The sequence below is a fragment of the Helianthus annuus genome, chromosome 1 (assembly GCF_002127325.2).
Source record: "Helianthus annuus cultivar XRQ/B chromosome 1, HanXRQr2.0-SUNRISE, whole genome shotgun sequence".
NCBI lineage: Eukaryota > Viridiplantae > Streptophyta > Magnoliopsida > Asterales > Asteraceae > Helianthus > Helianthus annuus.
Window position 1 is genome coordinate 100,537,897 of NC_035433.2, and position 23,880 is coordinate 100,561,776.

General features: G+C 44.0%; 1 protein-coding gene across 1 annotated transcript; it reads left to right on the forward strand.

Annotated features, from left to right (window-relative positions):
- Nucleotides 1-504: 504 nt before the first annotated feature.
- Nucleotides 505-1,438, forward strand: LOC110886754. Its single transcript, XM_022134618.1, has 3 exons — nucleotides 505-700; nucleotides 756-1,129; nucleotides 1,214-1,438. The coding sequence occupies exons 1-3, from the start codon at nucleotides 505-507 to the stop codon at nucleotides 1,436-1,438; spliced, it is 795 nt and encodes a 264-aa protein (XP_021990310.1).
- Nucleotides 1,439-23,880: the final 22,442 nt, after the last annotated feature.

Genomic DNA, 23,880 nt, shown 5'->3' on the forward strand with positions numbered 1-23,880 from the left:
CCCAAAAAAAGAAAGAGAAGTCTGAATGCTGATGTCAGAGATAATGCTCTTAAGCCCATTCCACAGGTAAGAAAGAATAGAGGTATTGACTTAAATGTTGAACTTTCAGATGAAACAAGATTGAACCATAGAAAAAAATCGACCAAGATGAAGTTCAGATTTAGAAAAAATAAAAGCCGAAGTAAACAAGTTCGTGTATCGGAGGACCAGTGGGAGGATAGAGGGTACTCGTTGGATGACGAGTTCGAATCGGACTGGGAAGACGACGGTGATCCAGTTTCTAATCTTGTAGCACAAGCAGATCCAAAGGGTAAAAACGGTGTCGCGAATACAAGTTCAGGGGAAGTTGCAGACACATAAGAAGAATGTAGGGGTACAGCGGAGATCGGGATGGCACTAGGTTTTGATCTGACTAAAAATAAGAAACAGATCGAAGATATCATTAACGATGAAAGGGTGGATGCCATGTCCAAATGAATTGGGCCCCGTTGAATGTGAAAGGAGATGGGGGCGGGCAAGGCGTCTTTGGTCAGGAGTCTCATTAAAGAAAATAATGTGGGGTTTTTGGCACTACAAGAAACACAACTATGCAATATGTCGGAAGAAAAAATTCGGAAATTCTGGAATGGTTCGGCAATGGAATATGTAAAGAAGGACGCAGTTGGAAGATCAGGTGGGATTCTCTCAATCTGGAACCCAGGTTTGTTCAAAAAAAAACTAGGAAGTAATTGATCAAAACTTTGTTATGGTTAAAGGGGATTTGATTGGGGAAGGGTTGGAGATAACTGTGGTTAACGTATATGCTCCTAACATCGGTACGGAAAGAAGGAGGCTCTGGGACAGATTGTTATATGTAATGAATAACATACATGGGTTGTGCCTTTTAATCGGTGATTTCAATGAAGTTCGGGTTCCAGAAGACACATTGAATTCCAACTTTGATTGCTGTAATGCTTTACATTTCAACAACTTTATTAGTACAGCAGGGTTACTAGAATATCCGATGTCGGGGAGGAGGTACACCTTTCTATCGGGTGACGGGAAGAAAATGAGTAAGATTGACAGGGCTTTAGTCTCAAGTGAATTCATGTCTAAATGGCCGAACGCATCACTAAGAGCTTTAGAGAGAGTTATCTCTGATCATAGTCCTTTGATCCTAGCGACAACCAAAACGGACTATGGCCCAATTCCATTCCGTTTCTTTAACAGTTAGCTGGACATCTCGGGGTTGGATGAGGTGGTGAGAACAGGTCTTGAGTATCAAACAGTCGGAAATTTCAAGGACTTGATTCTCAGTTCAAAACTAAAGGCTATTAAGGACGAAGTCAAAAAGTGGAGGAAAACTACTAGAGAAGCGGAGGAGAAGGATTTCGCTAAAGCCACCAATCATATAAAAGTGTTCGATGCAGCAGCGGAAGAGAGAGCTGGAGGAAAGTGAAATTGAATCATGGAGAGAATGCAAAAGAAAGGTAAGGGAGTGGCTCTATAGGAAAGCAAAAGATCTCCAGCAAAAAGCAAGGGTAAACTAGATATTGGATGGGGATGAAAATTCCAAATATTTTCATACTATAGTGAATTGTAAGTTGGCAAGAAGTAGATTGAACGGGCTTTGGATTAACGGGGTATGGGTCACCAACCCATCAACAATTATGAAACACATACAAGAATGCTTGGGGAAAAAATTCGCTGAACCGAGTGAGTCGAGGCCGAGAATGACATCTGTTGTATTTGCAAAATTATCGGTCCCAGATGCAAATCTATTGATAGAGGAATTTTCACGAGAGGAAGTAAAAAAGGCAATTTGGGACTGTGGATCAGACAAGGCACCGGGGCCAGACGACATCACTTTTGCTTTGGTTAAAAGGTACTGGAATGAGTTAGAAAAGTATGTTATGGATATGATGGAACAATTTCATATACATGGTTCAATCCAGAAATCTTGTAGTGCATCGTTTATATCATTAATCCCGAAAATAAGCGACCCAGTCTCATTATCAGATTTCAGGCCCATATCGTTGATTGGAATTATCAACAAAATCATTTCCAAAGTTTTAGCAAATCGATTGAAGGGGGTCCTTAATAGTATCATTTCACACGAACAGTCCGCGTTTGTGGCCAACCATAACCTAGTGGATGGCCCCTTGGTCCTTAATGAAGTTGTATCTTGGGCGAAAAAAATATAAGAAGAAGATATTTTTATTCAAAGCGGACATTGAGAAAGCCTACGATACCCTTAGTTGGAAATTCTTGATTACGATACTCACACATATGGGGTTTCCTTCTAGATGGAAGACATGGATTATGGGCATTTTGTTCTCTGGCAAAGCATCTGTCCTAGTAAATGGAACTCCTACGAGCGAATTCCAATATAAGAGGGGTTTAAGACGAGGTTACCCGTTACCACCTTTCTTGTTCACAATTGCTATGGAAGTTCTCCATATACTTATGGATAGGGCAGTGAGCTTCGGAAAATTCTCGGGTTTAAAATTGCCTAACAACGGGCCGAACCTGTCTCACCTTTTTTTTGTAGACGACTCCATTTTTGTGGGTGCATGGGATGAGGTCAACTTGAAAACATTAAGGCGAGTGTTGAGGATTTTTTATTTGATGTCGGGTTTAAAGGTTAATCATAACAAGAGCTTTTTGTATGGGATTGGGCCGAATGAAGAAGAAATCGGTAACATGGCTTCCGTTCTGAATTGCAAAGTTGGATCTCTACCTTTCACATATTTAGGATTGAAAGTAGGCGCGAATATGAATAGAGTGGTTAACTGGAAAGAGGTTATAGAAGCAAAGTTGTTGTCATTCACTGGGAGGATTACGTTAGTCAAATCGGTTTTGGGCTCCTTACCTAATTATTTTTTATCATTATATAAAGCTCCGAAGGCTGTCCTAAAAACACTCGAAGGAATAAGGAGAAGATTTCTATGGGGCGGGTGTGGGGCTTCAAACAAAATTCGATGGATGAAGTGGGAGAGGATTGTGGCGACAAAAAACGTGGGGGGACTAGGTATCGGTGGGATTAGAGAGATGAATCTAGCTCTTTTGTTGAAATGGAGTTGGAGATATAAAGAAGAACCGAATCAACTATGGGTCAAGGTTATTGAGGCTTTACATAACAATAGGAGGAAAACACAAAGCATACCGGTAAAAAAGTCAATAACAGGCGTATGGAAAACAATTGTAGGGGTTGAAGATGACTTCAAGAAGGCAGGTATTGATGCGGCCCGTAGTCTTAGGAGTAAGATCAGTGACGGAAGTAAAACGATGTTCTGGATGGATTCGTGGGCGTCTACTCGGCCATTTAAAGATGAATTTCCCCTCATATTCAGCCTAGCTAAAGATAAGATGAGTAAAGTAAAGCAAAATTACAAAAAGAACAACGGGGGAATCTTGTGGGATTGGAATTGGAGCAGACTTCCTAGTTCCGAAGAAGAAAGAAATGAATGGGAGGATCTAAAAACACTATTATTACAGCAAGTTGTTGGTCAAGGGGAAGATATTTGGAGCTGGAAAAATAATACAGAGGAAGGATTTTCGGTGAAATGTGTTAGAAAAGACTTGGCTGGTATCATTGATATTAACACAGTCCCGAACGGATTCGAGTGGTGCAAGATCGCAACGACAAAGGTTAATTGTTTTGTATGGCGAGCAGTCGATGGTAAGATCCCAAGTCCCAACGTTGGAGGCTTTAAGGAGAAGAGGTGTTCAGTGTCACACCCCAACCGATGGCGGAATCATCGGGGCATGGCACTGAGCGAAACAAATTGTCCAGAAGTTTCCATAACAATTATCATTACTATTCAATTTAAATAATACATCCCATATCGTATCTCAAACAGTAAATAAATTAGTACAGACAAAATCCAGGCAAATATTCTGTTCCGACAACTCAGATTTAAATAAACAGCAATTGTTTATCTGCTTCTAGAGACCCTTAATTTGACTACTACAGACAACTATTTGTTGGGCTCTAGAGCTTTATTCTAGCCTCGTTTTCCTAGAAGATAAGCATCTTAAGCACCTGTCACATACGTTAAAATAAAGTCAATACATAAAATATAAAGGTGAGCATACAAGTTTGATAATAGCATAATAGAGTTCGAAATAGTTTACGCATAACCAGCACGTACACAGAGGAAAACGATGCATGTTAATTATCGACGTGGATCTATCGATACCAATGACTGCGAGTTGACTGCCCGAGGCAGTTCGCAATACATGATTACCACCGTAATCCATGCAAGTAATTGTCCTTAACAATCCCCGTGTGAACGGGTGCTGAGTCCAAACTATAGTACTATCGTCGTTAAGGCAGGTAGACAGCATTCCACGTGTAAACATAACAACAAGCATTCATTTAGTCACGTAATACATGCGATAACGGTTAGCGTTTAAAGTATTGCGTAGTGTGTTCGATTGTGTTTTAGATTAAGTAACGTATGTAACACCAAAAAGTGCGAAAGCAAAAAGGGTTCGAGTATACTCACAGCGGTTGATGGATTGAAGGGAGCGCTTGAGAGTAAGCTTAGCCTGAATAGTTTGATAGCATAACGATAAGCAACGCGTAAAACGGAGAACAAATGTTGGAGGGTCGGACAGCTGGTCGATCGGACGGTAGTCCGATCGTACGGCTGACCGTTCGGTTGACAGTCCGTTCGGACAGTTGTCCGGTCGGTCGGAAGTCCGATCGGATGGCTGTTCAAGTGGATTGTTTCTTCCTTTGAGTAGGATGTGTTTGTGTTTGATGGTTTGACTTTTGAAGTTTTCGTTGTAGCATTTGAAAACCTTGAAGTATCTTTACCTTTCAGGTCGATCGATCGGACGGTTGTTCGATCGGCTGGCAACCCGATCGGCTAGGTACTTCATCAAAACAAGTTCTCAGCAGGGTGTCACCTGGTCGGACGGTTGTTCGATCGGGTGACACTCCTAGTGCGTCGAACATGTGAAAAATCGATTAAGTGTTGAAGCCAAGTATCTCATGATCCGAAGAGTAATCCAATCGGACGATAGTCCGATCGAATAGCAGTTCTTCAATACCCAATCTTCAAATAAATTGATTAAGTGTGGGACCATGTGCCAGTCGATCGGCTGACTGTCCGATCGGCTGGCTGTCCGTTCGGACAGCAGTCCGATTGGTCAGCACCCTGACCTGGTCGGCCTGTTCGTCTAACACTTGGTTGTTCTGATTGTTTGTCGTTTTATCGAGGTGTTTTGACAACGAGTCAAACCACGGAACCTCGTCTTTACTTGGTTCTCCTGATCGGACAGGAATCACCCAAATCCGGTTGATGAACGGTTCGAGATGGTGTTTAACGTTTAACCCGAAATCGGTGAACCTTGTGGATAGATCCCGGATCTTGAGTCACACAACCACCGAAATGGTTAGTAAGTCGGCACAAGCTCTGTTTCTATCGGTTTTGAAGGCATTGAGTGTAAGAGAGTTGAAAGAAAGTTGGAAAACCACCTTTCTATCCCTTTCACCGTGTATATGTTTAGATCTATGAAAGATCTTTGTTTGTTTATGTGGAAATCGGCTAGATCCAAGTTATTCTTGGTGGATTGAGGCCAAAACATGAAGTTCTTCAAGAACCCATGATGACATCATCCTAGAACACTTGAATCTTGATGATTTCATAGTTAAAAGTTAAGATTTGAATGATCGAAAGGTGTAGGAGTGCGTGTAGATCAAGAAAGTATAAGATATAGGACGAAATCTTACCGGAATCGAGAGAAATCTGAGAAAAAGTGAGCTGAGCGTGCTGGTCGGACAGAGGTTTCCAAAAGTAGAAAGTTTGACAATGACAGAGGTATTTATAGATGCCAAAAGAGGTTAAGGTTGTCCGATCGGCCAGGCAGCTCGATCGGACAGCCTGTCCGATCAGACAGCAGTCCGATCGGCTGGCTGTTCGATCAGTTGGTAGCCTGATCGTTTAGCTGCCTGATTCGAGTGTTCGGCGCGATGATTTCTGATATTTCGATTTCGATTGCGACCGATGAGGATACGATGGAGTTTTCTATTCAAATTACTTTTAATCCCAACTACTATATCTAACACGCAAGCATCTATATTCCGCGTTGTCTTTTCGCCACCAATTATCATAATTCGATTTCGATTGAGTTCGATTGGGTTTCGATTGCGATTCGATTGATTACCACACATAACATAAAGTAAACATGCACAAGTAACACATAAGGCGCACACACACGTATAACAATAACCAATCATTGCGATATTTGAGTTTCGAGTTCGATGATGATTAGATTAGTTCGATTATTGATCAATTGACTTTATCGCATTGTTACTTCCTACTATTCACAGTCGTAAAGCGGTTCGCATCGAGAAATATACTTCGATTACTTTGATTGTAATTAATTATTCCACATAATACAACTAACGTAAAAACATAAAATAGACTAATTACAGTCAATGAAGTCAAAACAGTATTTGAGCAAGGAGTGACAGATCACAATTAGCGATCTTTTCTTCCTTTGACTTCAATCTTGACTTTGACTTTGACTTTGACTTTCGAAACACTGGGGTGTTATAGCCTCCCCTTGTTTAGGGAATTTCGTCATGAAATTAGGTCGAAGTCGTATCAAACAACTGCGGGTACTTCGCCTTCAGATCACTTTCGAGTTCCCAAGTGATCTCTGCGCCTCGTTTGCCTTACCATCGGACTTTCACGATAGGAATGCGTGAGCGTCTGAGCTGCTTGGTTTGGCGAACCATGATTTCAACAGGCTTTTCCACGAAGTGCAGTGTTTCGTTTATTTGAAGGTCATCGAACGGTACAATTAAATCATGCTCAACCAGGCACTTTCGGAGGTTTGACACGTAGAAATTCGGGTGGATGTTACTAAGTTCCTCCGGTAGTTCGAGTCTGTAGGCGACTTTTCCAATCCTTTCCAGAATCTTAAAAGGTCCAACATATCGAGGCGCTAGTTTCCCTTTCTTGCTGAATCTGCCACACCCTTCCAAGGTGATACCTTTAGGAGTACGTAGTCGCCAACATCGAATTCAAGGGGCTTGCGTCGTTTATCGGCATAACTTTTCTGTCTACTCCGAGCTTTCAACAAGTTATCTCGAATTTGGAGGACTTTGTCAGTCATTTCCTGTAGTAGCTCAGGACCGGTTAATTGCGAGTGACCGATCTCGTGCCATACAATAGGCGATCGACATCTTCTTCCATATAAAGCCTCGAACAGTGCCATTTGGATGCTGGTATGATAACTATTGTTATACGAGAATTCGACTAACGGCAGGTATTTGTCCCAATTACCACCGAAGTCTATGACACACGAACGGAGCATGTCTTCAAGAGTAAGAATCATTCTCTCAGTCTGGTCGTCGGTTTGAGGATGGAATGCGGTACTCAGGTTAAGCGTAGTACTGAGAGCTACTTGAAATGTTTCCCACAATCACGAGGTAAACCTAGCATCACAGTCAGAGATGATGTCACCAGGCATCCCACGATTACAAATGATCTCGTCGGTGTAGATTCGGGCTAATCGTTCTACCTTGTAGTCGTCCCGTATTGGCAAAAAGTGGGCTGATTTGGTTAAAAGATCAACAACAACCCAAATGTTGTCGTGACCTGATGACGTGTGCGGAAGTTTTGTTATGAAGTCCATAGCTATACTCTCCCATTTCCATATAGGGATTGGGGGTTGCTCGAGTAAGCCAGAGGGCCTTTGATGTTCAGCCTTGACTCTTGCACAAGTCAGGCATTTCCCAACATAGAGAGCGATATCCTTTTCATTCCCGGCCACCAGTACTTGTAACGAAGATCCTGGTACATTTTATCGGCACCGGGATGAATAGAATACCGTGATTTGTGGGCTTCATCCATCAAGATCTTTTGCAGTTCGGTCCGCTTAGGGATCCAAACTCGGTCCAGAAAATAGAAAATCCCATTCGATTTGCTTACAAGCTGAGCTCCATCATGATAGATTCGCTCTCTCTTCAGAGTTCGTTCATTAAAACAGGCATGCTAAGCTTCGCAAATGAGAGTTTCAAGATCGTATTGGGCTTGGGTATTACGAATGCTGAGCACGTCGGCAACGATATTTTCTTTGCCTGGGTGATAACGAATCTCACAGTCGTAATCGTTGAGAAGTTCTACCCATCGGCGTTGACGCATGTTAAGTTCTTTCTGATCAAAGATATGTTGCAGGCTCCTATGATCGGTGAAGATTGTACACTTGGTACCATACAGGTAGTGTCGCCAAATCTTTAACGCAAAAACAACTGCGCCTAGCTCGAGATCATGGGTTGTATAGTTCTTCTCATGGATTTTGAGCTGTCGAGAAGCGTAAGCTATAACCTTGTCTCGTTGCATGAGAACACAACCGAGGCCGAGGTTGGAAGCATCACAATAGACAATGAACCATCGTTTTCATCGGGCAATGTGAGAATAGGAGCATTGCAAAGCTTATGCTTGAGGGTTTGGAAAGCAGACTCTTGTTCAGTTCCCCAAACAAAAGTCTTGTCTTTATGCGTGAGAGCGGTAAGCGGTACAACGATCTTTAAGAATCCTTCGATAAATCGTCGATAATAGCCTGCTAGTCCGAGAAAAGAATGGACTTCTGACGGGTTCTTTGGCATAATCCAACTCTTAACTGCTTCAATATTCGCAGGATCGACATGAATACCTTGACTATTAACGATATGACCCAGAAACTGAACTTCTTCTAGCCAGAATTCACACTTGGAGAACTTGGCATAGAGTTGATTCCCCTGGAGTAGCTCGAGAACCAAACGTAGATGTTGCACGTGTTCGGCTTTCGACTTCGAATAGATCAAGACATCGTCGATGAACACGATGATGAAACGGTCTAGAAATGGCTTACACACGCGATTCATCAGATCCATGAAAACCACGGGTGCGTTGGTTAAACCAAAAGGCATAACAACGAACTCATAATGGCCGTAGCGAGTGCGAAAAGCGGTTTTAGGTATATCTTCCTATTGAATGCGTAGCTGGTGATAGCCTGAACGTAGATCGATCTTTGAGAAACACGTAGCACCTTGCAGTTGATCAAACAAATCGTCGATACGGGGCAGGGGATAGCGATTCTTGATGGTTAACTTATTCAATTCCCGGTAGTCGATGCACATCCTGAACGACCCATCCTTCTTTTTAGCGAAGAGGACTGGCGCGCCCCAAGGAGAGGTGCTCGGGCGAATAAAGCCTTTCTCAAGTAACTCCTGGAGTTGATTCGAGAGTTCACGCATTTCGGATGGCGCGAGTCGATAAGGAGTTTTGGCAACAGGGTTGGCTCCAGGAATGAGATCGATACAGAAGTCGATACCACGACTTGGCGGTAGTCCAGGAAGATCATCAGGGAATACCTGAGGAAATTCACGGACCACTAGGACGTCTTTGACTTCTGTCTTCCTTTTCTTTACCTCCTCCGCTACTACAATGTAGCCAAGAAAGCTCTGTATTCCTTGCGGAGATACTTGCTAGCTTGGACACATCATGAGCTTGAGACCTTTCGAAGCAGTTTCACCGTATACACACAATAAATCACCATTCGCGAGCGAGAATCGAATCATCTTGTCAAAGGATACAACTTCAGCATAGTTTTCGCGAAGAAAATCCATGCCTACTATGACGTCAAAACTTCTGAGTTGCATCGGAATGAGGTCGATTGGGAAGATGTGATTGTTGAGCTCGAGGGTACAATCACGAAGAACAGAATTAACGGCGACAGTTGTTCCAGTACCGACTTCAACTTTGAATGACGAGGGCAAATAAGAGCGCTTACGACTAAGGAGCTTCTCGAATTCAAACGATACAAAGCAGTTATCGGCTCCAGTATCAAACAAACACGATGCATAAATACCATTCACAAGGAACGTACCATTAACCACGTTGTTGTCAGCCTGGGCTTGACGAGCATTGATGTTGAAGGTTCTGGCACGTGCTGCTTGTTGCTGCTGCTGAGGCTGCTGCTGCTGGGGCTCTTGCTTCACAACCCTGTTTGGGAAAATGTTACAAAGTGGTTAGGATCACCACATGCAAAGCAGACTCGAGCATTGATCGCGGGTGCCTGAGCCGCATGTTGGCCTTGTGGGGCTGGGAGTAGAGCTTGATGAGCAGTAGCAGGAGCTGTGGTGTTACGGGGACCATAGCGACAGTTGGCAGCAAAATGACCGTACAAATTGCAATGAGCGCAGAAACGACAGGCAAGACCCACCGGGTGATGATATGAGCATGTCGGGTGGGGACCTGTAGATGCACGCTTTGCTGGCGGTGCATAAGTAACTGGTGCTGGTCGATGATGAGACTGCTGCTGAGCCAGTACGGCTTGTAGAGGAGCAGCAATGGTAGTGACAACACAGTTCTTGTTGCTGGAGTTGTTGTTGTTGTTCTTCTTCTTGCGGTGTGATGACTTGGAAGGTTGAGCAGTGGTGGTTTCAACGGTCGGTGCAGTAGTGACTTGGTGTAGAGACTTGGAGGGCTTATCCCAGAAACCAGCTTTTACTCGCTTGTCTTTGATCTCGGCGGCAAGCAAGTAAGTCTCTTCAATTGATGAGGTATTTGCGGCGTGAACAAAATCAGCAACACAATCGGGTAGCGCTCGAATGTACTTCTTGATTGCTATCTCTGGCGTCTTGACTTGATCGGGACAGATAATGCTGAGCTGCTTAAAGCGAGCAGTCAGGGCAGCGTCGTCTCCATCCTTCTGCTTAATGTTCCAAAACTCGTCCTCCAGCTTTTGGCATTCATGGGGAGGGCAGAATTCGTCCATCATGATGGCTTTCAGCTCTTCCAAAGTCAGCTCATAAGCTGCATCATTCCCGAGTTTGTTTCGCTCGGCCGTCCACCAGTCTAGAGCTCGGGACTGGAAGACGCCGGTTGCGTTTAGGGTACGGAGATTTTCTGGACAACCGCTTTGGCGCAGAGTGACTTCGACGGAATCGAACCATTGAAACATAGCTGTTGGGCCATCTTCTCCGGTGAATTCCTTTGGTCCGCATGCCTTGAACTGTTTAAAGCTGAAAACAGTCTTGGCAGCATCTTTGGGAGCTTCGGTTCTCGACTCCTCAGATGATTTGCTGACGTTCTCATACACTTGGCTCACAGCCTTTGCTACTTGCTTAGCGATGATAGCAGCAAGACGTTTGTCTCTCTTTTCTTGCGAGTAAGTGGGGTTCGGTGTCCAGAAGACGACATTGTCTGCAATAGACATCGGCGTAGGTCTCAAACATAATGTATTCGAATCTCACCTCACACGTCTACTACTTACTAAAGCCTAGGAACACGTCGAAGCATGTATCACATAAACACATAGGCACATAACCACAGATTCACATAATCACAGAAGCACATAAGCACGTAGAGCACAGAATCACAGAGGTACGTAAGCACAAAATCACCAAAAGCAGTCAGAATACAGAAACCTATCATTCAAAGCTTGCGAGTCGTCCGAATGTAGCGATCGTATATAATATATCGAGTAGTATAGTATAAGCGTATAGTATAGCATAATGTCGTCCAGATTGTAGCGACCTGTTAGAGTGTTGAGATAGAAGAGCAATGCAGGTTGTGTGTGTCGATCGAGGTGAGAGCAAAAATCGAATAAATTTCAAAATTTTAAACACATAAACAGTTAAACATATAAACACATAAAATCAACTAGTCATCGACTATCCAAAGTGTTTCGACTATTCGAAACATGTAAAAATCGAGAAATAGATTGTCTGCGGCTATTAGACATTGACTATCCAAAGTGTTTCGACTATTCTCAAGGATCTGTCGTACACATTTTTGACCTTCAGGATAGGGCCTCTGCCTCGATTCATGGGCATCCGGCGCACATCCCTTTAGCCGTACTGTGAGTTCAGGTCGTTGGAGTCCGTCAAGACTTTGGTGAGAGTTTTAGTAAAATCTATGGACAAGCCATCAAGGTTAGGGTTTCACCCCTAGCTTGACAACTTTCCCTTGATTTTAGTAAAATAGAGGAGATTATTCATCAAAATATGGATTTCACTCCTTGTTTGGTATAATTCTCCCCGTTATACAAGCGTTCGTTATTGAAAAAGAATAATGAAGAGATCATTGATAAGTTGATAAAACAGTATTGATCAAGCAATTTAGTCGAGAGTTTGCGGTTTTCACACCTAATCTTGACTAAATCGCTTTCTCATTATTGAAATTCGAGTGCGATGATCGTGTAGCGTAGGCGAGAATGGCGAAAATTTGCAATAGGTTCATACAAAATCCCTAAATGGACATGCAGGAATCGGTCTATCGGGTCCTAACTATGGTCTAGGTCTCTAAGACATCGACCCGGACTAGGTCGAGTCTTGCCTAATTCCCTATAGTTATGGCTCTGATACCAATCTGTCACACCCCAACTGATGGCGGAATCATCGGGGCATGGCACTGAGCGAAAAAGATTGTCCAGAAGTTTCCATAACAATTATCATTACTATTCAATTTAAATAATACGTCCCATACCGTATCTTAAACAGTAAATAAATTGTTACAGACAAAATCCAGGCAAATATTCTGTTCCGACAACTCAGATTTAAATAAACAGCAATTGTTTATCTGCTTCTAGAGACCCTTAATTTGACTGCTACAGACAACTATTTGTTGGGCTCTAGAGCTTTATTCTAGCCTCGTTTTCCTAGCAGATAAGCATCGTAAGCACTTGTCACAAACGTTAAAATAAAGTCAATACATAAAATGTAAAGGTGAGCATACAAGTTTGATAATAGCATAATAAAGTTCGAAATAGTTTACGCATAACCAGCACGTATGTCACACCCCCAAAATCCCACCTGCGGAGTACCACCGCTTGGAGGCGTGACTGACCAGGACCCAGCCACCAATCATACTGAACAAGCATATAAGTAATTATAAAAGTTTAACCATCCCGATTGGTGTTTCAAAACATATAAGTTTAAGTTGCAAGCGGAAGCATAAGTTTAAAGTTATAACATAAGTTCCAAAAGTTTCAAGTTTATCATGGCCTTGTAGCAATCCATGTCCCACAACGATCCTCCTCCATGCAAGCTCCAGCTAAGTACCTATGGTCCTGCAAAGCATGTAGTAACGAGTCAACAACTAGTTGAGTGAGTTCACGGGTGGGCGTTCGTTTTAGTTGTTTCGAAAACAGTTTACTTTATCTGGCATCCAGCCGTGGGGGTTACCCCATAGTTTTAAAAACGTGACCAGTTCGTTCCCAGTTACTCCGGCACTCCGGCCGTGGGGGCTACCCCATATAGTTATCAGGCATTTCGGCCGTGGGGGCTACCCCATGTGTATACTAGACTCGTTACCGTATCGATTGCTGACTGTAGTCATGTTTATGTGCCCTGAAAACATCAATGTCTATCATCATTGACGTGCCCCAGATCCATTAGTTCACGCCCGTCCTCTGCGGCACGGTGTGAGGCTTGTCAGACCTAAATAGCGCTATCTAACTAATGACCCGCTCGCCATTGGCCCGGCGATTAGTCGATACAAAAAGGAGGGACTTCGTGATAGAGTTTTAGTCTAGTACGTTTATCCGTCCATCCGGACGAGGAATCACATTCCTGAACCACTGACGTCCTACCCAATGGTAGACGAGGAACCCATGTTCCTGAATCCCATTCCCAACCCAGGGAATCCCATGCTTTGTAAAGGGTGTGAACTCACCTTGGTTTGCTCGGCAGTCAAACACAGAAAGTCAATCAAGTCGCAAGTAGTCAATAACGTCCTAACACGGATATCACGTATAATCAGATTCGAACCAAGTAGTGCACAAATGTTCAACACGTTTGGCAAGCACGTTTAGCAGTAACAGTTAACAGTCAACCGTATCACATACGGTTCACAAGTTCAGCCCAACTACTTAGGCCCAAACACGTAAAAGCAGTTAACACAGAAGCCCATCAGTCTGGCCCATTAACTAAGGCCCAAAAAGTGTGGTCTCGAGTCGCAACCGGACTCGCAAGCATGGTCTCGAGTCATGCTGTGTGTTGATCATGGATGGTTGCGAGTCGCAACCGGTGTCGCAACCGTAGTCTCGGTTCATCATGCTAAGGTCTCGAGTCGCAACCGGACTCGTAACCTGCGGTCTCGGCTTGTCCTGTTATGGTTGCGAGTCGCAACCGCGTGGTCTCGAGTCATCACGCTGTGGTTGCGAGTCGCAACCAGGTGATTGCGAGTCGGTAAGCTGTCATTTTCCACGTTCAGGTGCTGATGCAGATAGTCAGATTAATGGTACAATATAATCAGGCCCAAATCAGGAAACAACCAATAGAAATCCACTAACATTTTTCCTAATCAGGCCATTAGTCAAAGATGGATCAAAATCACAAGGGTTTTCAATCCTCAACATTCATTCAAAGTGTTCTTCCTATGTTCAAACACATATTCATCAAGTATTCAACCTTTATTCAAACAAAACTATGAACAAGCATCAAAACACTAAACATAACACACAACTCGGTTTTTATATATGTCCGATTTCATGAGAAATGCAAATCCGATTTCATGTATCATCAAGATCTAGTAGTTTAACTCTATTTAACACAAGATGTCATGAGTTCTTTAGCAACACATTCCAACACTATAACTTGTTAACATACATAAAACTTCATCTCATTCATGCATCCATTTAAACACAAACATAACATAAACTAACAATAATCATCAAGAAATACTAACAATAAACATCATCTCATGCATTTTATCATTTAACATGATTAACATAAATCCATAAACATTAAAAGCACTAACCGGTTAATGAAGTGTGTGTGTGTGTCGATCCGAAGTTCCAAGCCCGAGAGTTCTTGTGCTAACCGATTAGATCCGAGAGTCTTGGAGGTGGGTTTGTGTGCTTAAGGCTTAGAGAGAAAAGTAGGAGAGTGTGTGGGTGTAATGTTCAACAAATGGTAAAAACTAACTAAGGTATGGTATATATAGTCAAGTTCCAAGAGTGTGCACCCTTAGTGGGTTTCGAGTGGGGGTTCACGGCCCAATGGCCCAACCGGCCACAAGGTTCTCGGCCCAAAGGCCTATTCGGTCACTATTCACTCGAGACCTCTTGGTCTCGAGTCGGGTCCGTTGTTTCGTGTCGGGTTCTCGGTTCACATATAACACGTACACACATATATATATATACAATACACGCGTAACAAAGCACTTATCACATAAAAAGATTCACGTTATCATTTTAACTAGTCACATAACGTACAAGTAAGTTACAACGAAAGGTTCTAAATTTCGAGTTGTCACATCATCCCCAAGTTGAAAGAAATTTCGTCCCGAAATTTGATGGCACTCACTGAGGAAGCTAGTCAAGTTGCAAGGTTTTCCCGGTTTTCCTGGGGTGTCACATCCACCCCCCGTTGATCTGGAATTTCGTCCCGAAATTCCGTAGCTTCAGCCTCAGTAGCGTTTGTACTGTTCTCAAACAGTTGGGGATACTTTTGTTTCATCCGATCTTCGCGCTCCCAGGTGAACTCTGGACCGCGACGTGAGTTCCAACGAACTCGAACGAGAGGTATTCTAGTGCTCTTGAGGACCTTAACATCCCGGTCCGTGATCTCGACAGGTTCTTCGACGAATTTCAACTGTTCGTCGATCGTGAGTTCCTTCAGAGGAACTACGTGCGTCTCATCTGACAGACACTTCTTCAGATTCGACACATGGAAAACGTTGTGAACTGCACCGAGTTCTGCTGGTAATTTCAGTCTGTAAGCCACCTTGCCTATTTTCTCAAGGATTTCGAAAGGTCCAACGTATCGTGGGTTGAGTTTGCTGCGTTTACCAAAACGAACCACACCCTTCCAGGGTGAAACTTTGAGTAATACCCGCTCCCCAACCTGGAGCTCAAGTGGTTTCCTGCCCTTATCGGCGTATGCCTTCTGACGGTCACGAGCGGCCGCCATGCGTTGTTGTATTTGAGCAATCTGCTCAGTAGTGTCTACTACATGTTCTGGACCAGTGATCTGACTATCCCCCACCTCTGCCCAACAGAGGGGTGACCGGCATTTACGTCCGTACAATGCCTCAAACGGAGCAGCTTTAATGCTGGTGTGGTAGCTGTTATTATACGAGAATTCCACGAGTGGCAGATGTCTTTCCCAGCTGTTGCCAAAGTCGATTACACAAGCGCGAAGCATGTCTTCTAAGGTTTGAATAGTACGCTCGGACTGCCCGTCCGTCTGTGGGTGATATGCTGTGCTCATATCTAAACGTGAGCCAAAAGACTTGTGCATTGCCTGCCACAGTTCCGAAGTAAAACGTGCATCTCGATCAGAGATGATAGAAGTGGGCACCCCGTGCCTCGAAACAACTTCCTTGAGGTATATCTCCGCTAGAGTGGAGAACTTATCCGTTTCCTTGATTGCCAAAAAGTGTGCGGATTTCGTGAGTCGATCCACGATCACCCAGATAGTATCGTTTCCGCGCTGTGATCTAGGTAGGCCAGTAACGAAATCCATGGAAATTTGCTCCCATTTCCATTGTGGTATCTCTGGTTGCTGAAGTAGGCCTGAGGGTTTCTGATATTCCGTCTTGACTCGCGCACAAGTCAAACACTTGCTGACATACGTTGCTATGTGGGCCTTCATGCTAGGCCACCAATACGTGGTTTTAATATCGTGGTACATCTTGTCCGAACCAGGGTGTACCGAGTAGCGAGATTTGTGCGCTTCATCCATCACAAGTTCTCGTAAATCGCCATAGAGTGGGACCCAAATGCGTCCTGTTACATAATAAGCACCGTCTTCCTTCTGTTCTAAGCGTTGCCTTGACCCGCGTAGGGCTTCGGCTCTAATGTTTTCTGGTTTCAGTGCTTCTATCTGAGCAGCTCGTATCTGCGAAGGTAGACTAGAATGGATCGTGAGTTGTAAAGCTCTTACACGCTTAGGCGTAGTGTCCTTTCGACTGAGGGCGTCTGCCACAACATTGGCCTTGCCCGGGTGATACCTGATAGAGCACTCGTAATCATTCAGCAGTTCGACCCATCGTCGTTGCCGCATATTCAGTTCCTTCTGCTTGAATATGTGTTCTAAACTTCTGTGGTCGGTGTAGATGGCGCACTTGGTTCCGTACAGGTAATGCCGCCATAGTTTAAGTGCGAAAACAACAGCTCCCAGCTCTAAATCATGTGTCGTGTAGTTCTTCTCGTGAACTTTAAGTTGTCGTGAGGCGTAAGCTATGACTTTATCTCGTTGCATCAATACACAACCAAGACCTTGAATTGATGCATCACAGTAAACCACAAAATCATCTGTGCCCTCTGGCAGTGAAAGGATAGGTGCACTACAAAGTCTATCCTTTAGATGTTGAAAAGCTAACTCTTGTGCATTTCCCCAATGATAAACAACGCCTTTCTGCGTTAGTAAGGTGAGAGGCTGCGCGATCTTAGAAAAATCCTTAATGAATCTCCTGTAGTAACCTGCCAATCCCAAGAATTGGCGAATCTCCTTTGGTGTACGAGGCGCAGGCCAGTTCTTAATAGATTCCACTTTGGATGGATCAACGTGAATCCCATCCTTGTTCACCACATGCCCTAGGAAATGGACTTCACGAAGCCAGAAGTCGCATTTCGAGAATTTTGCGTAAAGCTGTTCCTTCCGAAGGAGTTCCAAAATAAGTCGTAGATGTTGTTCGTGCTCTTCTTTGCTCTTAGAATAGATCAGGATGTCGTCGATAAAGACTATAACAAACTTATCCAGGTACGGTTTGCACACTCGATTCATCAAATCCATAAAAACTGCCGGTGCGTTCGTCAACCCAAACGGCATGACCAGAAACTCATAGTGCCCATATCGAGTTCTAAAGGCCGTCTTGGAAACATCCTCTTCTCGAACTCTCAGCTGGTGATATCCCGATCTCAGATCGATCTTTGAGTAGTAGCTCGACCCCTGCAACTGGTCGAACAAGTCGTCAATGCGCGGTAGAGGATAACGATTCTTCACAGTCACCTTGTTGAGTTCGCGATAGTCGATACACATTCTGAAGGTACCGTCCTTCTTCTTCACAAATAACACTGGAGCTCCCCAAGGCGATGAGCTAGGACGAATAAAACCCTTATCCAAGAGTTCTTGTAGTTGCGTGGAGAGTTCTTCCAACTCTGATGGCGCTAAACGATAAGGTGCACGGGCTACAGGCGCGGCTCCAGGAGCTAGATCAATCTGAAACTCGACTTGGCGATGGGGCGGAAGACCAGGTAATTCCTCAGGGAATACCTCAGGATAGTCGCGTACAACGGGAAAATCTTCTAACTTCTTCTCCTTCTCTGTGGTATCAGTAACTAGAGCCAAAATCGCAGTGTGGCCCTTTCGTAAGCATTTCTGGGCCTTAAGAAGAGAGATGATGTTCTCAACAGCACTTCTCTTGTCGCCACGAATCATGAGAGGTTCACTACCTAAACCAGGAACACGAACGATCTTTTCGTTGCAAAGAATCTCTGCTCGGTGTTGGGATAACCAATCCATCCCAATGATAACGTCGAAACTACCCAAGACAATAGGAATAAGATCGATAGAGAAGGTCTGGTTAGCGAGAATAAGCTGGCAACCCTTGACTACGTGAGAGGCTTCCAAACTCTTACCATTAGCTAGCTCTACAGTGTGCTTGTCGCTCAGGGGTGTAGGAATACGCTTAAGCATCTTACTAACTTCTAGTGACACATAACTAGTATCGGCACCCGAATCAAATAAGACTGTAACATAAAAGTCGTCGAGAAGGAACTTACCCGTCACCACGTTGGGATCATTCCTTGCTTCACCTTGACCAATCACGAACACACGCCCCCTAGCACCATTGTTGTTGTTTCCATTGTTACCATTCCCCTGGTTGTTGTTGTTGTTCTGGTTCAGTTGGGGACAATCTTTCTTGAAATGACCTTCAGCTCCACACTGAAAGCACCCTTTGTTGTTACCCTGCTGCTGTCGCTGATTCTGCTGAGGTTGCTGACGATTCTGGTTGACGGGGTATGCGCTTCTGCAATCCTTTGCAACATGACCAGGCTTGTTGCATCGATGACAGTTGCCCCTGGTGCATGGCCCACTGTGGTGTAGGCTACAACGATTGCACTTGGGGTGATTCCCCTTGTATCCACCGTGACTTTGACCACCAGACGACTGCTGACTGGGGCTCTTGTGATCGTCCGTCTTTCTCTGCTGAGACTGAGTTTGCACTGAAGTTGAACCCCTGCTTGAAGTTCCATCCCATTTCCGTTTATCCCCACTAGAAGCACCAGAAGTAGTTGCAGCACCTATTCGCTTCGGTAACTTGTTCTGCTCCACCGCTTGGTCGGTGAGACGGTGAGCCAACTGTACAACCTGCTGGATAGTAGTCAGCCTCGCTGAAGTCACATGACTTTGGATTTCTGGCACCAAGCCCTTGAGATAGAGTTCAATTCGCTTATATGGAGGGTCCACCATAGTAGGACACAACAAAGCAAGCTCATGCGATCTCTTAGTGTATGCCTCAATCTCCGACCCCGACATCTTAAGATTGTAGAACTCATCTTCCAGTTTGTGAATGTCGTCACGACTGCAGTATTCCTCCCTGATCATTTCCTTGAAGTTTTCCCATGGGGTGGCGTTGGCAGCAACCAACCCTAACATCTGCACTTGAGCATTCCACCACGTGAGAGCCAAACCCTCGAGAGTACCAGTAGCATACTTCACCCTGCGCGCTTCAGGGCATTCGCACATTTCGAACACAGACTCCAGTTTCTCAAACCAGTGTAGGAGACCTACTGCTCCTTCAGTGCCGCTAAAAGTTGTGGGTCGACAGTCCATAAAGGTCTTAAAAGTGCACACCGGTGCCTGAGCATACTGACCTAAGGTAGGTGAAAGAAAAGACAGAGTTTAACACAAAGGTTGGTTCACGAGAGTAGGATCCAAACGATCCTAGAACAATTTCGGACTGCAGGATATACCTCCTGCGCGTGCAGCTGCGAGCGCTGCGTCAATTCGCTCGTTGATCAAAGCCGTCAACTGGGCTTGTGTCATGTTAACGCGTCCAGACATGGTTCTTCATAATAAAAGCAATACGTGTGAGAGAGGTTCGCGAAAGCACGATAGTAGGACAGAGTAAGTACGCATGTGTTCAAACAACAGTAGTTATACTAGTTAAGCATACCATGAGCAATGTACTACGCAACTAACAAGTAGGCCATATACATACATTATATTACCTAGAACGTCGAGCCTTGCATGAGGAGCGAAGTGTCGTTGTGGACCGTTGAGCACTAAACCGGTTATAGTCTGGTTTTAACAAAAACGTTTCTCCTTTATTAAAACCAAGTTCACTATAACCAATGGCTCTGATACCAATCTGTCACACCCCCAAAATCCCACCTGCGGAGTACCACCGCTTGGAGGCGTGACTGACCAGGACCCAGCCACCAATCATACTGAACAAGCATATAAGTAATTATAAAAGTTTAACCATCCCGATTGGTGTTTCAAAACATATAAGTTTAAGTTGCAAGCGGAAGCATAAGTTTAAAGTTATAACATAAGTTCCAAAAGTTTCAAGTTTATCATGGCCTTGTAGCAATCCATGTCCCACAACGATCCTCCTCCATGCAAGCTCCAGCTAAGTACCTATGGTCCTGCAAAGCATGTAGTAACGAGTCAACAACTAGTTGAGTGAGTTCACGGGTGGGCGTTCGTTTTAGTTGTTTCGAAAACAGTTTACTTTATCTGGCATCCAGCCGTGGGGGTTACCCCATAGTTTTAAAAACGTGACCAGTTCGTTCCCAGTTACTCCGGCACTCCGGCCGTGGGGGCTACCCCATATAGTTATCAGGCATTTCGGCCGTGGGGGCTACCCCATGTGTATACTAGACTCGTTACCGTATCGATTGCTGACTGTAGTCATGTTTATGTGCCCTGAAAACATCAATGTCTATCATCATTGACGTGCCCCAGATCCATTAGTTCACGCCCGTCCTCTGCGGCACGGTGTGAGGCTTGTCAGACCTAAATAGCGCTATCTAACTAATGACCCGCTCGCCATTGGCCCGGCGATTAGTCGATACAAAAAGGAGGGACTTCGTGATAGAGTTTTAGTCTAGTACGTTTATCCGTCCATCCGGACGAGGAATCACATTCCTGAACCACTGACGTCCTACCCAATGGTAGACGAGGAACCCATGTTCCTGAATCCCATTCCCAACCCAGGGAATCCCATGCTTTGTAAAGGGTGTGAACTCACCTTGGTTTGCTCGGCAGTCAAACACAGAAAGTCAATCAAGTCGCAAGTAGTCAATAACGTCCTAACACGGATATCACGTATAATCAGATTCGAACCAAGTAGTGCACAAATGTTCAACACGTTTGGCAAGCACGTTTAGCAGTAACAGTTAACAGTCAACCGTATCACATACGGTTCACAAGTTCAGCCCAACTACTTAGGCCCAAACACGTAAAAGCAGTTAACACAGAAGCCCATCAGTCTGGCCCATTAACTAAGGCCCAAAAAGTGTGGTCTCGAGTCGCAACCGGACTCGCAAGCATGGTCTCGAGTCATGCTGTGTGTTGATCATGGATGGTTGCGAGTCGCAACCGGTGTCGCAACCGTAGTCTCGGTTCATCATGCTAAGGTCTCGAGTCGCAACCGGACTCGTAACCTGCGGTCTCGGCTTGTCCTGTTATGGTTGCGAGTCGCAACCGCGTGGTCTCGAGTCATCACGCTGTGGTTGCGAGTCGCAACCAGGTGATTGCGAGTCGGTAAGCTGTCATTTTCCACGTTCAGGTGCTGATGCAGATAGTCAGATTAATGGTACAATATAATCAGGCCCAAATCAGGAAACAACCAATAGAAATCCACTAACATTTTTCCTAATCAGGCCATTAGTCAAAGATGGATCAAAATCACAAGGGTTTTCAATCCTCAACATTCATTCAAAGTGTTCTTCCTATGTTCAAACACATATTCATCAAGTATTCAACCTTTATTCAAACAAAACTATGAACAAGCATCAAAACACTAAACATAACACACAACTCGGTTTTTATATATGTCCGATTTCATGAGAAATGCAAATCCGATTTCATGTATCATCAAGATCTAGTAGTTTAACTCTATTTAACACAAGATGTCATGAGTTCTTTAGCAACACATTCCAACACTATAACTTGTTAACATACATAAAACTTCATCTCATTCATGCATCCATTTAAACACAAACATAACATAAACTAACAATAATCATCAAGAAATACTAACAATAAACATCATCTCATGCATTTTATCATTTAACATGATTAACATAAATCCATAAACATTAAAAGCACTAACCGGTTAATGAAGTGTGTGTGTGTGTCGATCCGAAGTTCCAAGCCCGAGAGTTCTTGTGCTAACCGATTAGATCCGAGAGTCTTGGAGGTGGGTTTGTGTGCTTAAGGCTTAGAGAGAAAAGTAGGAGAGTGTGTGGGTGTAATGTTCAACAAATGGTAAAAACTAACTAAGGTATGGTATATATAGTCAAGTTCCAAGAGTGTGCACCCTTAGTGGGTTTCGAGTGGGGGTTCACGGCCCAATGGCCCAACCGGCCACAAGGTTCTCGGCCCAAAGGCCTATTCGGTCACTATTCACTCGAGACCTCTTGGTCTCGAGTCGGGTCCGTTGTTTCGTGTCGGGTTCTCGGTTCACATATAACACGTACACACATATATATATATACAATACACGCGTAACAAAGCACTTATCACATAAAAAGATTCACGTTATCATTTTAACTAGTCACATAACGTACAAGTAAGTTACAACGAAAGGTTCTAAATTTCGAGTTGTCACAACGTACACAGAGGAAAACGATGCATGTTAATTATCGACATGGATCTATCGATACTAATGACTGCGGGTTGACTGCCCGAGGCAGTTCGCAATACATGATTACCACCGTAATCCATGCAAGTAATTGTCCTTAACAACCCCCGTGTGAACGGGTGCTGAGTCCAAACTATAGTACTATCGTCGTTAAGGCAGGTAGACAGCATTCCACGTGTAAACATAACAACAAGCATTCATTTAGTCACGTAATACATGTGATAACGATTAGCGTTTAAAGTATTGCGTAGTGTGTTCGATTGTGTTTTAGATTTAGTAACGTATGTAACACCCAAAAGTGCGAAAGCAAAAGGGGTTCGAGTATACTCACAGCGGTTGATGGATTGAAGGGAGCGCTTGAGAGTAAGGTTAACATGAATAGTTTGATAGCATAACGGTAGTCCGATCGGACGGCTGACCATTCGGTTGACAATCCGTTCAGACAGTTTTCCGGTCGGACGGAAGTCCGATCGGATGGCTGTTCGAGTGGATTGTTTCTTCCTTTGAGTAGGATGTGTTTGTGTATAATGGTTTGACTTTTGAAGTTTTCATTGAAGCATTTGAAAACCTTGAAGTATCTTTACCTTTCAGGTCGATCGATCGGACGGTTGCTCGATCGGCCGGCAACCCGATCGGCTAGGTACTTCATCATAACAAGTTCTCAGCAGGGTGTCACCTGGTCGGACGGCTGTTCGATCGGGTGACACTCCTAGTGCGTCGAACATGTGAAAAATCGATTAAGTGTTGAAGTCAAGTATCTTATGATCCGAAGAGTAATCCAATTGGACGGCAGTCCGATCGAATAGCAGTTCGTCAATACCTAGAGGTGGCAAAATGGATGGGTTGGATTGGATTGGTTGTTGGGTCAGGATGGGTTTGGGTTAGAATGGGTTTGGGTCAAGATGGGTAAAAGAAAGAAGAAGGTTAGGATGGGTTTGGGTCAGGATGAGTTCGGGTCAGGATGGGTTTGGGTCAAGATGGGTTGAGAATAAATCAATAATAACAAAAACTGAAAAAAATTATAAAAAATAAAAATTTTTATAAAAAATTAAAAAAAATTAAAAAAAAC